This window comes from Sinohyriopsis cumingii, chromosome 13 (genome assembly GCF_028554795.1).
Source record: "Sinohyriopsis cumingii isolate HCF-2022 chromosome 13, ASM2855479v2, whole genome shotgun sequence".
Lineage (NCBI taxonomy): Eukaryota > Metazoa > Mollusca > Bivalvia > Unionida > Unionidae > Sinohyriopsis > Sinohyriopsis cumingii.
The window spans coordinates 64,280,678-64,295,976 of record NC_142973.1 but is presented as its reverse complement, the minus strand read 5'-3'; the positions used below and the strand labels follow the sequence as shown (position 1 = coordinate 64,295,976).

The 15,299-nt window shown below is 37.8% G+C and overlaps 1 protein-coding gene across 2 annotated transcripts in view; it reads left to right on the top strand.

The window, feature by feature from the left end:
• LOC149785723 (uncharacterized) overlaps window positions 1-15,299 on the top strand; it is a 98,767-nt gene that overhangs the window by 65,401 nt on the left and 18,067 nt on the right. The window contains exons 9-11 of one of the 2 annotated variants that reach the window (XM_089979597.1): window positions 746-826; window positions 4,513-4,629; window positions 8,107-8,205. In XM_089979597.1, coding sequence (XP_089835723.1) covers window positions 746-826; window positions 4,513-4,629; window positions 8,107-8,205 — 297 coding nt within the window. The remainder of the gene's footprint in view (window positions 1-745; window positions 827-4,512; window positions 4,630-8,106; window positions 8,206-15,299) is intronic. The other variant, XM_089979598.1, reaches the window with a different exon arrangement.

Here is a 15,299-nt window from a genome sequence, read left to right as displayed (position 1 = left end):
GATTAAATGTTTTATCTTATTAAATAATGTGAAAGAAAATTTCTAATACAATTTTTAATAATTGCAATAAAAATTATGTCAAGTTGAGGGATAGCAACAAGCCATTGAGCTGCATAGGTTTTGGAACTGAAGTTTGTACAACTGTACAGGTGTAAATAAGGTATACATGAACTTTACAAACTTTTCAGTTGAATATAATCTTTACTGTCACTGCATGTTTTGAATGCTGAACTTTTAAATACGTTTTCCAGCTTTACCATAACAGTTTATGTTATTTTGTTACACCTTACTGAAAACTGGTCAAACTTGTGGAAAAATCAGCTACCATACTGAGATGGTCTAGTCAGGTTGGCAGGCATGCAATACACATAAGTAAAAGCAGCCTCTCCCAAAGTTCACTACAATACACCTAAGTTATCACAGTCTCACTGTTCACAGCATGATAATACACCCAGTTAAAATGTGACATCATCATATCAGTCACATCAGAATTTGATGATAATGTCAATTTGATCTCTGTATGATTATGTTGATTTTACAAAAGGAGATTATGTTGCCAAATACAGTTCACTGTTCCTCACCACCTAAAAAGAAGAATTGGACAGCTTCTTTACAATCCGATTGCTTCATATAGACATTCAGGTATTGTATAACTTACTTCAGGACTCCATGTATGATAGGTAAAAGTATATTCTTTACTTCAGGACTCCATGTATGATAGGTAAAAGTATATTCTTTACTTCAGGACTCCATGTATGATAGGTAAAAGCAGCTCTAGGGAATTAAAAACTGCTAAAACGAAAGTGGAAGAGGATATACAGCCTAGGTAAGTTGTCAAAAAAATCCACCTGGGAAGCATGATTTTTATCAAGTTCACATTTAAAAAAGCTTTCCTTACATACTTGCTTGTAAGTCAAGTCAAACTGCAAACAAGAAAGTTCCTGATCTGCCATTGTATAATGCACCTGCAGATTAGGGTCTTTTTTGTTCAGCTGATTACTCCTAACAAACTGCACAGACATTATGCACCAGCAGATCTGGGTTTGTGCAGTTTGCAGTTGAACTCATGAGTGAGTACATATGGTATGTCTCGTAACAAGAAGTTGGTACACTTGAAAATAATGTGTTCTGCTGTCAGTGGACACTGGCAGGGTTATCTGGGTATGAACTCTGGTCATGGATCAGCCTTTGGGATGTATGCACAAAACCAGTATGTGTGTCCTATATGTGATCAGCACAATACATTTTCTCAGCGATTTATTTCTTTTTTTTATGGGTGCTTCTCTCCAGTATTGAGTCTGATGATCTGATTTTGTTTAGTTTAATTCTGCATATTTTACTCAATTAAGAAACTTGACGAGATAACAGTGAAAAAATCTTTGACTTTTTGAGTGAATGTAGTTAACCTTATAAATTTAGACCCTTTCTTCTAAGAATTTTGTTTTGTGATTTTATAGTAAATACATTTTTACAAAATTTTCAAATCTTAACTTTTTTCTTTATCATGTTGTACTTCAAGTTTATAGTGATATGGAAGGTTTTATCTTCCTAAAGTGTTTTTCTACGATTCTTCACTCTTACACTTTTAGGACTTTACTTTTAATTGGTACCATATAGTCATTTTTGTGCTGACATGTCATTAAACACTAATACATAAATATATACATACCACATATTTGGAAAGTGTATTGAACATGCTCATTTATGCAATATTTGTAATTTCAGTATGGAGTTTTCCATTTGGAAATGGGTGACTGCAGGGCAGCTTTGGCTGCTGATCTGCTTAGAAGAATTAAAACAACCCACACCCTTCTAGTCATAAGTCGGGCATACTAATTTCAGTGGGCAAGAGAATTTTTAAAACACTGAATAATATGAGCTTTTTACATAAGTCCGTGAATTATAGAGGAATAGGTACATAATAATGTACCCTGTTATTTTCCCATCAATTACTTTAGCTGGTAATGTAGCAAAGATCTCCACTGGTCAGTTCAAGCTGTGTTTATTTCTGTATAAACTGGATGGAGAATCACTTTATATCAACTTCTATAAATAGAGTCACATGCAAAGTAACTAATGTATACGCTTAAACAGAAGGCAATGACACTGAATGCTTTTAAAATGAAATAAAATTGTTGGTGGGTTTATATTAATTCTGAAAATTGAACAAATTTATTTTAACAGAATCAGATAGCAAAATTAATTTTTGCATTGTTTTTTCTGAAAATCTTATTTGTCTAGACTTTATTTAAATGGGGGGGGGGGATGTTGCATGTATGCCCTATCTTTGTCAGTTGTGCTGCCGGTATTCTGCAAGCAGCTGTTGTGTCTGAAATGGCAAAATCTGAAAGTTTTTGCTAAATTTGCCATATAAATTTCATACATGGAGACATTGAACAAATTTACCTATCAATATCTGATGTGCCTTCTGAAGTGGATGATATTTCATGAGTTGAATTATCAAGCATTCTGAATGAACCAACTAAACTTTAGACACTTGCCAGTTGAACTGCAGGATGATCACATACTAAAACTAATTAAATCTCGCACAGAGGAAGGGCAACCCGAAACCAAAATAATATAAATCTCTATAAGTGTAAGCTCTGTTATATTGGCCTCTATGGAAAACTCACAATCTACCAAGAAGAACATTGGAGCTACAGCATTTTCCCAGCAACTGTTTACAATTTTAGTTAAAATTATAGGTAAACTTATATTGATTGGAAGGAGTGGGCTCAAAGACTAACATTCCAACAATTGGAGCCATAATCCTACAAAGAAAGATGCCAATCCTGACAGTTACGATGTGGCACTTGGTGTGATATGAATCCTGCGTTTCACACATCAAAACTGTCAGGGTTGATGCCTTACTTTGACTATTGGACACTCATCACTGTAAGTACTTAATGATAGTGTTAATTTTGTTTGTAAGTAGTCCTTGTAGTAGCCTAACATGTTAATGGACACGAAAATAGATTTTAAAAAATGAAAATTGGTTACTCATGGGTCTGGACAATAATGAATTGGCCAAGTTACATTGAACTCTTCCATTAAAGCATCAAATCCATGAGTATTTCCAGCAAAACGACACATTCCTTTGCTTTGAATATTGAGTTTATCTATTCAAAACACGTGCCAATTTACATAAGATGTTAAGACCATATGTGAAATGTTCAAAACCTTAGATTGCCTACCATTGGTGGAATTACTTGTTTGATGTTGGTGTAGCTATTATGTTTTTGATAGAGAATATCCGGTTCTGAAAATAGCAGCATAATAGAAGCCCTCGACAAGATTTGATATGCTTAAATAAGGCTCTAAAACTGAAATTAAAAAAAGCAAAGTACAAATAAAAGAATAAAGTTATAAAGAAATGCAATTATACAAGTTTAATGTTGCTTTTTCTGAGTTTATTGTGGTACAGACTGTCAGTTGCCACCTCGTACAGCTTATTTTACACCCTTTGGGCATTATTTGCTGTGTGGGTTGGCAGCTGACAGTTCATACCATGATAAACAACATTAAACTCTCAAATGGTGGTTCTCTTTGTTAATGTTTACTTGTGCAGCCTATAAGTTTGTAACAGTTGGAGAGCTTTTGATGAAACTTTGCTCAGGTATATGTCATGACTATATAGTATGTTGTTTACCATAGCCATGCCCTCTGCCGAAAGATCAAGTGCATGGCAAGGGAAAATAATTTTTTTCTTCTCCTTTTATCCATCTTTTGAATCACTAAAGATATTTTAATGAAACTTGAACCAGCTGTATATCATACAATGACCATGGCCCTGACTCAGGGTCAAGGTCACAATAAGCAACACTATAAATCGGAAACATCTGTCCATATACAGGTTTAACTTTGAATCAGTGAAGATATTTTAATGGAACTGTAGCCATTTATTCTCTAGCCACCATAGCAGTCACTTTGTTAATGGTGGTAACAGTTTGTTATGGTTTTGGTTAAAGTGTTTTCATTTGTATATATCTTCTAAACCCTTCAATAGATTCTCATCATAAGTGGCATGAACCAGTGTCAAGCTAAAACAATTCATCACACCTGCTCACCCCTTTTATTTTAGGGTCAAGGTTATATATAATTTTGCATTAAGGTTTTGGTAATTTTTTTAATCATAACTTGTATTTCCTAAACCCCTTGATTCATACTTAGGATAACTTGGGATGAATCATTATGGAGCTAAAACAATTTTTTTGGTGGCATACCTCTTTGCCAATTTGATCTTGGAGGAAAGGTCATAATCGTAGAAAATTTGTGTTGAGTTTAAATTTTATATAAGAATCAATATATAGAATTATTTGTGATGTTAGTCTTCATTCACAATCATAAAAAAATATGTTTATGTCAAATTTTTCAAACAATCTGAAGATCTCTGTTTACATTCATTGAAATTAATGATGAATAAAATGTGTTAAAAAATAATGTAGGTTACTGTGTTCTGATTTGGACTCGGTTGTTACAACTAATCTCATATTACATATTGTACATTTGTAGGGACAGAATAAGAGATGTGTTTCTTGCCAGCAGTGCAACTGATACGTCCAAGTCAGAGATCAATTCAAATAGAAAATCTAGAAATAGTAAATCTCGCTGTAGAAGGAGACTTGAGGGGTAAGTATCACAATTTAATACCTTCAGGTGAGGTAGAGATATAAAATAATAATTAAGGAAAGGTAAGGAATGAATATGAAATATTTTCATTTGGAATGGATTTACTAAGACAAGTTATGAACCAATTACATGCCCCCATAATGCATTTCTATACATGTATGTTAATGCCAAGTGAGCACTAATTATATCTAACCCAAGCAACTTGTTCCATATTCAGAGGTTACATGCTTCACTTTGTACACAGAGTTCACAGCTTTCAGTAGAAATGTGACAAGTAAATGGTCTTCATAAGGGTAAGGGTGACAAATGGTAATAATTGATTAGTCTCTCAATTTTTAAAAATTCTTAATTTCTTAATATCATCAATGCAATTGAAGATTTCATGGATAAATTAGATTTTATTTTTTGACAAGCCTAATGTGTGTCATTTGGAATACTGGAGGGCACACTATGACATTAGAGGGTCCCTAGGCATGGGACTATTGGATTGTTTTTTTAGCACTGGACTGGTGTGGCACAGACATCATTTTGTTGTTGTTGCTAGACAGGTGGAGGAAATTGTAACATTAGAGGTTCATCAAAGGTTTTGGGGGGTTCATATTTTGGTTTGGGTTTGGGTGGAGGTGCACCACCTAATTTCAGAGTTTCACCTTTTGTATTAGTTGCATCAAATCTACAAACATTGCAATGCATATGTCAGTATCACAAATTTGAACAGTAACAAGTATTTTATTGTAAAATTCCAACATGCTACCAGCAGCTTGTTTAAAAACAATAGTCTCCCTGTGTACCATCTTGATCCTTACATCTTGTACATTTGGGGGTTTGGGGTTGTTTTTTTATCAACACGAGCTTTTCCCTTTTGGATGTGCAAGTAAGGTAAGAATGAACAAGTATGGAATTTCAAAAAATCTGCTGGCAACTTTATGGATTAAAATGTTGCCATGGTGTTTGCAGTATTGACTCATGCATGGGTTGTGATGGCCGTGGAATAATATTAAGTGCCTCTCTGCTGTCTTTGTCAAGGTAATGGGTGCCTTCTTTCATTTCACCAACAGTTTCTCCATTGCCTTCAATGCCTTCTTGACATCTCTCTATCTATGCTGGCCACTTGGGTTGTACTAAGAATCGTATCAAGTTCATCTCTCATTCCCACTATCGCCAAGTGGTTTTCACAACTTTCTTTACCTCTATCATGGTCTTGACTGCAGTCTCTTTTGTTGGTTTGATTAGTGGTGCAAATGTTTGTTAGAAGCCCTCTGAGATCTTCCCATGCAGTCTGTCATGACTGTAAATTATCGCTCACATTTCATGGATATCTGTGTAACCGCAAAGATATTCACTTCAATCCTAATCAGCTTTGTGGTGTCGGTCACTATACTCATATCTCGAGCTGTTTTATGTGTTGTTTACGTTGTATAAATTTAACAAGCTTTGTCCAAGCCTGCACGTTATTTTTGCCTGGAGGCTGTAGTAAAATCAAGGGTGAGGAACCTATACGGGTCGTGAGGAACCTATATGGGTCCATGGTGACCCTTGTGAACATATTCCAAAACACATCCCACTAGTAATCAGCAGCACACCATGTCCAATGAAATTTTGCAAGACTAGGTGCATCAATGCCGCAAAACAGTTGGGTTTTCCTAGATCTGATGTGGCAAATGATTTCCATTCTGAGCTGGGATATACATCACTGTGCATGGGTTTTCTGGACTTCGCCTGTACAAAGAAGTCAATGATGGTGGTAGATGATGGATATTTTCTCATCCATGTTTGTTAAATTACAGTTTTACTTCCAACTAGTAGACTTTGTCCACTGAGTGCACTTTAAGCCTTGATCCATCTAGTAGTTCTCCAACACCTGTCCCTGTGATCACATTCAAATGATGGATAATATTTATATTGGCATTTTGCTGCACAAGGATACCACTTGATGCTTTGTATGCGAGATTGTGTCAGTAACATGCAGCACCAATGCAGTTTTTAGGTTGTTCTACAAGCTTAGGTTGATAGTAGGAATCAAGTCATACATGTAGCTGTGTCCCAGATCCACAGTAATTTTATCTGAGGATGTGCTTTTCATCAGAATATGTGCTCCATGGTGTCTAGGGTAACTTTGCTAATGCAGCAGTGGTGTCCCAGTCAATTTTTTTTAGATCCATAGGTTCTAAAGAGTGTGAACATCTTTCATCCACATCAGACACAAATTCCTGTGATCACAGCTTTAACTCGCATTGAATTTGCAGTAGTTTTCATGTGGCATCGCACGCAGTATGAAGATGATTGTGTTATACAATAACTGATATTTATGTCATAAAAGAAATGTGCATCCTTTGTAATTATAATTGACAGCAGCCATACATCATGAGATTATATTCATTTTCATGTACAACCAAACCTAAGCTCAATGCAGACCTGTGAACCCTTACAATTTGTCCTCAAGTCTTGTGGAAATGGCCTGTAAAATACAGACTTGCAAATTAAAAGCAAAATAATTCTTTATACTGGCTTGTCCGTGTTTGATTTGGATCAATCATGGTTTCATATTTGATTCATTAGAGTTGGTCAGGGAACCAGACAAACTTTGCAGGAGTACCTGATGCTTTAAACTGCACATAATGTGCAGTACAAAACAGCTACATTTGGCATGTAGAATTTTCGAAAAATGTGTCCAATAAGTGATATATATTCAAGACCAAAGGGAAAATAAGCCTCTTAAAAAGTTTTAATAGTACAGAAGAATAATAAAGAATATTCAGATTCTTTGGGGGAAAAAATCAGGAAAGCCAACAATTACATCTTTTGGATATCATGAGCTGATTTGAATATATCTAATCGTGGGAGTCTTCAATGCCATCACTATGTGAAATTGAAGGCAAAAAGTCAAGGATTTGAGTTGAGAGATACCAAGCCATTAAGCTCCATAAGGTTTGGTTGTTGACCATGGTGGCATTAGTCTGGGATCAAACTTGTGAATATTTCAGATGCATGTTTTCCAATTTGATAATAGCAGTACGTGGTATTTTGTTACACCTTACTGAAAACTGGTCCAACTTCTGGAATAAAATCAGCTTTCTTACTGAGAAGGTCTTCTTAGGGTTGGTAGATCTGTCAGTGTTTTCTCAATTATAAAAAAAAGATATTTTCTGCGAGGCTTAATGTGAATGAACCTGCAATTACTTCATCAGGGGTATCACAAGGTAACTGATTAGTCCACTGAAAACCCTTAAAATGGCGGGATCTCACATTGATACGGGGGAAAAGTCGTGGGGAGTGTAAAAGGCTTTGAACTAGATCAGTAACCAAAATCTCAAGTTCTGATATCATATTACTAATTTGATGCAGCTATCATTGCTGTATTATCTTTTTGGATATTTGTAATATTTTGGATACCATTGGGCAAAACTTTAACATATTATAAGGTTGATCTTTTTCTTGGATGAAGTTGTCAGGAATCCATTTTATCTTGTGCTTCAGTTCATTCCCTGCAGACCAAGAAGGAGATTTTAGCCTCGAGTTATCTCCACCTGGACAATTCCTGAACAACTCAGATGACAGCTGCTTGGATTTTGATGGGTAAGAAATGAGGGTGCACTGCTAGAACATACAACAATAGTAAATAGAAAATTACATTATCTGCTATAAAAATTTAAACTATTTCTGTAATAATTTTTATGTCCCATTTCCTTTTCTAGCTTCAACTAAGGCTGCAACATTTTTCTCTTGTAAACAGCTTAGTTAGTTTACTGCCTCTAAATCAGTGCTGTCCAACCTTTTTTGACATCATGGGCCACTGAAAAATGTTTTTCTTGAAGCCTTGGGCCGCAGCAGAAAACTGAAAAGCAACGACTGTATAGCTGCTCAAACTCTGGCGGGCCATTTAAAATCAGCCCACGGGTCCCAGGTTGGACAGCACTGCTCTAAATGTTTACATAATTGGTAAGCATGTAAAATGAACTACATGTAATATGTATGTGGTTGTAGCTGACACATGAACTACATGTTCCAATTAAATTATATATTTCAATGTCTCTGCTTAAAAGGATTGCTTAGTATAATTTTTCTGTTAATTCTTTGCTTAAATTATGATTTTCACATCGAATGTGGCATTGCTAGGAAAAAGGCAGAGGCTGACAATAACCGGTTGTAGCACACATTACACAAACTTACACTTCTGGTTGATTTACTGATAATGCTGATACAGATTTCATTTAACTACAGTATTTAACTTTAAAAACCTGTCAAAAGAAGCTTTGAATAGTAATATTTTATTTTAAAGAACCACCATTTCATGTTTGCAAGCCATGGCATAATTTCTATGTCTCTGAAGAGCTTAGCATTACTTATGCATTGTCCATGCATAGCATCTGGTTCCATGATCAATTATTTTCATTATGGACATATATGTAACAGTAGGAAATAATACCATGACAATCCTAGGCATGTTTACTGAAACTGTCAAACATACTCAGCAAAGATAGGTCTTTTAAACTGGATCCATTCATTATAAGAGGTACAAGATGTACAGCAAATGAAACAATTTCAAGTTGGAAAAGGTGCTCATCATAATAGCTGATAGTTGTTCATTAAGCCTAATTGGTAGATATGGGGGAAGGTTGAGGAATTTGTAATCATTTCAATTCAATGACATTGTTTTTATTAATATAAACAGCATGCACATTAAAGTTGCAGCCTTTTTTGTAACAGATAAATAGTATAATTTTAATAGCAGCAATATAGTATCCATCGCTGTTCTGCAGCCTACTTATTATTATGCCAGAAAACCACTGTCCATTCGATGTGAATACATCCCCCCATAGATTAGAGAATTGTCAGTATGACACAGTCCACTCATGTACATGGCCAGGGACATGCATTGAAGGTCATCATTTTGCAGGATGCTTTGCTTGAGAAAATTTTGTTTGTAGTGAATGTTTATCACATTAGTGGTCTCTGTTTTACAGTTAATTCAAATCTCAATGTTACACTGTCCATTCTTGAATTTAAATTATGTACCAGTAACATTTTCTTCTTTCTGGAATACAGTTCTTGAAGGGATATAAGAGCTACCTCATGTATCCCACCTTTTAGGGGTTTTGTTACACCTACTTTTAAATATACAGCTTAGGTATAGGTAAGTCCTTGTGTTGAGGAATAACAGTACAACCAGACTAACATTAAAGGGGAGCAAGAGACTTGTGTGTTCCTGTCTTGCTATCAAAGAAATTCTCGTTGTTATTGTCATTGTTTCCTTCAACACATATATTAATAATGTCCATGCTCTTGAAGGAAAAATCTAAACTGTTATTGCATGTGTACATTTTTTCCCTCGATGAAAAGTTGCAGTGAGCAACAAAAGGAAAAAGACAGGTAAAACGGGTCCTCAGTGAGTTTACACATGACATTTAAATATATTGTCATTATAAATCAGAATACTGTCAGGACAGAATGTTGGGCAGTGCGGCCACAAGAAGAGTCCTTGGGACACTCACCCAGACTGCATCCATTGCTCAAAGTTTAAAAATCATTGTACACATTGCAAATTATGGCCTCCTAAAACCTGGAATCAAGCTGATTCCAGCTGTACCTATGGGTGGTGGAAGAAACAAAAGTTTCCTCCCCTCATTGTCTTAATTTTTGGGGTTTTGTCTCAGACCTGGCCCTACCCCTTTGGGGAAGGGTAAATAGGAAAAGTGTGAGGCTTAGTTATAAAGCTCAGAAGAGCAATCGAAGATCACAGGAGTTCATGGTACAAGCTTCTTCTGCAGCAAGTGAGGGCCCTCCAGACAGGGCCCTCCAGACAGGGACTTAATGTTTGAGTAGTCAGTCTCTCTCTCTCTCTTTCCCCCCACCCCCAAATGGAGATGTTGGACAATCTTCATATTCAGGGTATCATGTTACTCCCTCCTGAGAGGGAAGTGGTGCACCACTCACCACATGCTCTGAGGAATAAGTTTCTAATTCCCATTAGGGAGGTGTTGCATTGCATATGACAGTGTATTGCTCCTTCCAGCTAGGAGGTGGTTCACCACACACGTCAAATGGGTTGCTCCCTCCTGTTAGAGAGGTGGAGCACTGCACACCTGTTCACAGCAGTGTGTTGCTTCCTCCCATTAGGAAGGTGGAACACCACACACGTACTCATGACAGTAGGTTTCTCCTTTCCAGTTGGGAGGTGGAGCACCGCACACATACTCCTGTGTTGCTCCCACCCATTATTGAGGTGGCACATTGCACACATTTCCATAAGAGTGTGTTGCTTCCCCATGTTAGAGAGTGGAGCACTGCACACCTATTCACAGCAGAATGTTACTCCCTTGCACTGTACACAGTCCTTGATAGTGTGTCGCTTCCTTCTGTTTGGGAGGTGGAGCACTGCACACATACTCCCAATAATGTGTTATTCCTCCTGTTAGGGAGGCAGAGCATCACACACACCATCCATGATAGCATGTTGCTTCTCCTGTTATGGACATTTGATATTAAGGGGAAGTGTGCTGCTCCCTCCCACACATGATGTAATGCACCACTTCAGGCCCTTTAAGGGTGACGTGTCATGCCACTCAGAAGAGAAGGATCAGCCCTGCACCTTTATGAGTGATGAATCAGTTGAGAATGAAGTATTCTCAGATTATCAGTCGATGGCCTCATGATATGGATAAATGGTACAAAGTGAGTTACACCCATAACTGTCTCATCCTTTGCAGGATTCTGTGTCTGCAGACAAGGGAAGGGTATCAAATCAGTCTCCCACCTTTCCTATTATTGTAAATAATCCTTACAGGATGTGGGACCCTCCACTGTTGAGTAATTGGTCCCTTATGCCTCCTTGGGCTACTTGACCAAGAGTAGTGAGGATGCCACGGTTCATGTCCCTCCCCCCCACCTTAGCCCCCTCCCCCCCAAGTTAGCATCCACCAAGAAGACTGATGGCATAGCATCATCTAGAAAAGATAAGTGGTCTCATCTTTATTCTGAAATGTCTAGAACACATAGAGCCCCTATTCACCATGACAAACAAATGTGGGAAATAGCACAGTTTGTTCCTATGTCACTTCCTGCAAAGGACATCGTGATGCCCAACCATTTTCCTAATTGGAGTGCTATAAATGATGATGTATGATTTATCTTCGTCGATTGAGGAAGGCTAAGGCTTTAATTCTCCACAGCCCAAGACTTTGCTCCACAGCACAGGGGATTCCTGTTCCTCTCTCTACGTTGAAATGTATGGTCTCTGCCTCTAGTTGCTGGGTACATAACCCTAAGCAGCCCATTAAACCTCCCTAGCTGGATGCAGGTGCATCTTAAGTGGGTATTACAGCTGGCTCCTGAGTGCACCTTCCAGTTAAAACATAATGAAGCCATTGAGCAGAAGGTCTAGTTTCAGGTCACCATAGCTCTCATGCTGACCTTTTGTCATCTACTTTGTTTAGTATGTTGCAGTAGGATGTACTGAATCCAGTCATGTTACAAAGCATGCTTGAAGCTGTGGCCAACACATTCTGGCGTTTACTTTCTGTTGCAATGACCTTACTGGTGGAATGTTTACACATCTGCTAATATTGACAGTGTGCTGGATGGACTCCTTGAAGGTCTTAATAGTAGTGAAGACCTAAAGGCTGCTCTTTTGGAAGCAGAGAGCTTCTTCAAAGTACTCATCCCCACTGTGGCTTCACAATATTGCAAGAATCATCCACAAAGGTCATTCACATCCGTTCCTGTCCCATCGCAATAAGCCAGAAAGCGTACTAATGTGAATCATCCCCAGGGGCTTCCCATATCAGCCAAGTCCAATGCACAACCTCAAATGAGACCACCTTGACAGTCAAGTCCTTATTGTGCATGTCGGTGAAGAGCTTCTAGGAGGAAGTTCTCTAGCCTGACTTCCTTTCCCTAGGGACACACAACCTTGCCTGCTGCGTATTCCACTCCCAAACATCCCCATAGGTGCTTGTCTAGGTTATTTTTTGGTCAAACATCAAGGACGATTGGTGGGTCCTTTCTGTTGTGAACAAGGGTTACTGACTTCAGTTTGGGAAACAAATTGCTCTTTCAAGGACCCGATGTTCTTTTGCCAGGCCAATCTGGTGAAATTAAGGAAAGAGATGCACACCCTTTTGTAGTAAAGGCGCATTTGCGAGGGTCCTGAACAATCATTCCAGCATTCTACTCATGAATCTTCCTGGTTAGGGGCCATCCATTTAGTACGTATGCAAAATTCTGGCAAAGCTTGACCCATCCCTTCTCCCTGTGTACATGCACACTTTTTTACACACACACCCCACCTGCATACGCACACTTGACGCAAAACCCCCCCCCCCCCCAATTCTATAGAATGGTTGTATATTTAATCCATGCAGAAACGATCAAGGAGTAATAATATGTGTTTAATAAAACAGATAGTCCACCGATGTTGAATGTCTGGCTGCATCAAAGAAATAAGCTGCATAACTTTAAAAAGTTTGTCTTGTGTCCGCTAAAATTCAAATGCCAACTGAACCCAGTCAAACAGGTTACATATTAGACAAATTGTTATTGAGGTTTCACCCCGTCCCACCCTCATTTCCTATGCATACATAACATTATCTGCCATTTGGAATCTCTTCTGCACTTAGAGTCTTCAGCCAAGTTATGGAGTAGTAGTGGCATATCTCCAGTCAACTGGCTGATCCACAATGTTCCAGTTCTGTTCTGCCTTCAGGATCTCTTCCATCGCTGGTCCACAGTACCTCAGTTGGGCCTTTACTCAGTCTCAAGAAGTTGGAACTCATTTCATTCAGGACTTATTTACTTGGCGATGAATTTCCTCATGAACCAGAACTTAATCTATGTTCTGCTGGATGGCACAGATTGAATCCTGGCACTTCTTGAGGTGCTGTGAATTGGAACATTGTTGTCTGCTATCCTTTACCTATCCTTATTGGGAAACTTAAATGCCACTGCAGATCTGGTTTCCATAGGATGTCTTCATCCTCTTTAGTTTCTTTTTCTTGTGAGGTGGAAACCACACAGAGATTCTCTATCAGCTCTGAATACTCTCCATCACCATTTGTGGAGGTTGATGGATTAGGACAGATTCCTGACTGGAATCTCTATGCATGCACCTAGCCCCCACTCTTTACTACATGTCATATGCCAGATGGAGGGCTTACTTATAGTCAAAGGGTGTAGTTCTTCAAGGTTCTGTGACTTAGGATTATTTGACTCATCACATCAGCAACCTAGAAATGAAGGCCATATTTCTTGCTTTGCAGTGGTGCATCGACAAGGGGTGTTGATATGTCATGGTCTCATCAAATAACATGTCTGGCATAGCGTATCTATGACATCAGGGAGACACTTGTGTACCTTCTTGTTGTATTGAGGTCTAGAACCTACTCCTCTGGGCCAGCATGGAGTTTGTCACATTCCAGGGAAGAAAGTTTTGGCAGACAATCGGTCCAGATCAGGTTTATCTGTCCTCACCACTCCATAACTGAGTCTGTATTCTCACTGTGGGGAAAGCCACTGATGGAATTGAGCAGACAACAACAGACCTCCCTTTTTGTCCCTCTAGTCCCAAACCAGATAGCATGGGCAGTGGATGTATTTAGCTTACATTGAGATCGTCTGTTCATGTAATACTGCACAAATCATTCTTATAGCCACACTGTGGCCTCAGTGATTGTGGATCTGTGATCTTGTAGACCTGTTGGTATATCAATGCAGGTCTCTTCCTCTGCAAGGGGGATCTTCTATTGCAACACAGGAGCTCTATCCTACACAACAGCTCACACATTCTCCACCTTCATACTTACCTTGTCTTGGGTGATCTGTTGCCAAAATAGGTTTTCATGCCTTGTTGCCAGATGTATCATTCAAGCCAAGAGAGCTTCGTCATCCAAGTTTATGATACCAGGTGAAGAACTTTCTGTGATTGCTGCAGTAGGAAATGCATTCATCCTAGCCACCTGTCCCTCTGTAACTTAATTTGCTGATTTTGTTCTTTTCAAGAAAAAAAGATGTTCAGTATCAATTATCAAGGGCTATAGAGCTGCAAATTTCATGTTGCAACACTTAAATTCTCTCAGGGCTCAGCAGCTAGTTGGGATTCGCACTTTGCTGACCACATGTGAACCTTACAAAAAGCTTTACTCAAATCATTTCTTTTGTTCCTTCATTGAAAGATGCAGTGTGATGGATCATTGTACTGTGTTGTTATCTAAGGAACAGAGTCAAAGGTTATGGTGAGATGATACTCCAGAAACACGCTGTAAAAAAAAAATTAAACATCCCCATCATATTCTTTTTTTATCTTATTTTCCTGATTTTTTTTTTATATCATAATATTATGATTTGGGGTTTGGAATATTTTTTTCCTTTTTGTAAGTTAAATCAAGTAGTCAGTTAATATTAAAATGTAGAATAAAAAGGGAAAGAAACTGGATAAATCAATGTTTCTAAAGCAAAGCATTCCAGTTTAAAATGGAGCATTCTCCAATAAATTTATAATTTAAAAATAAATTTAATAAATAAGATATATTAGTGAGTTTAGTGCATCTTTTTTTCTATGAATTAATGACATTGACTTGAGTCAGTCATAGAAATCTATGGATTGTGGCTGTTCTGTGGTATATCTTTGCTTTAATGTGCAAATGAAAGGATTATTATCATGATGAATTAAAATTATT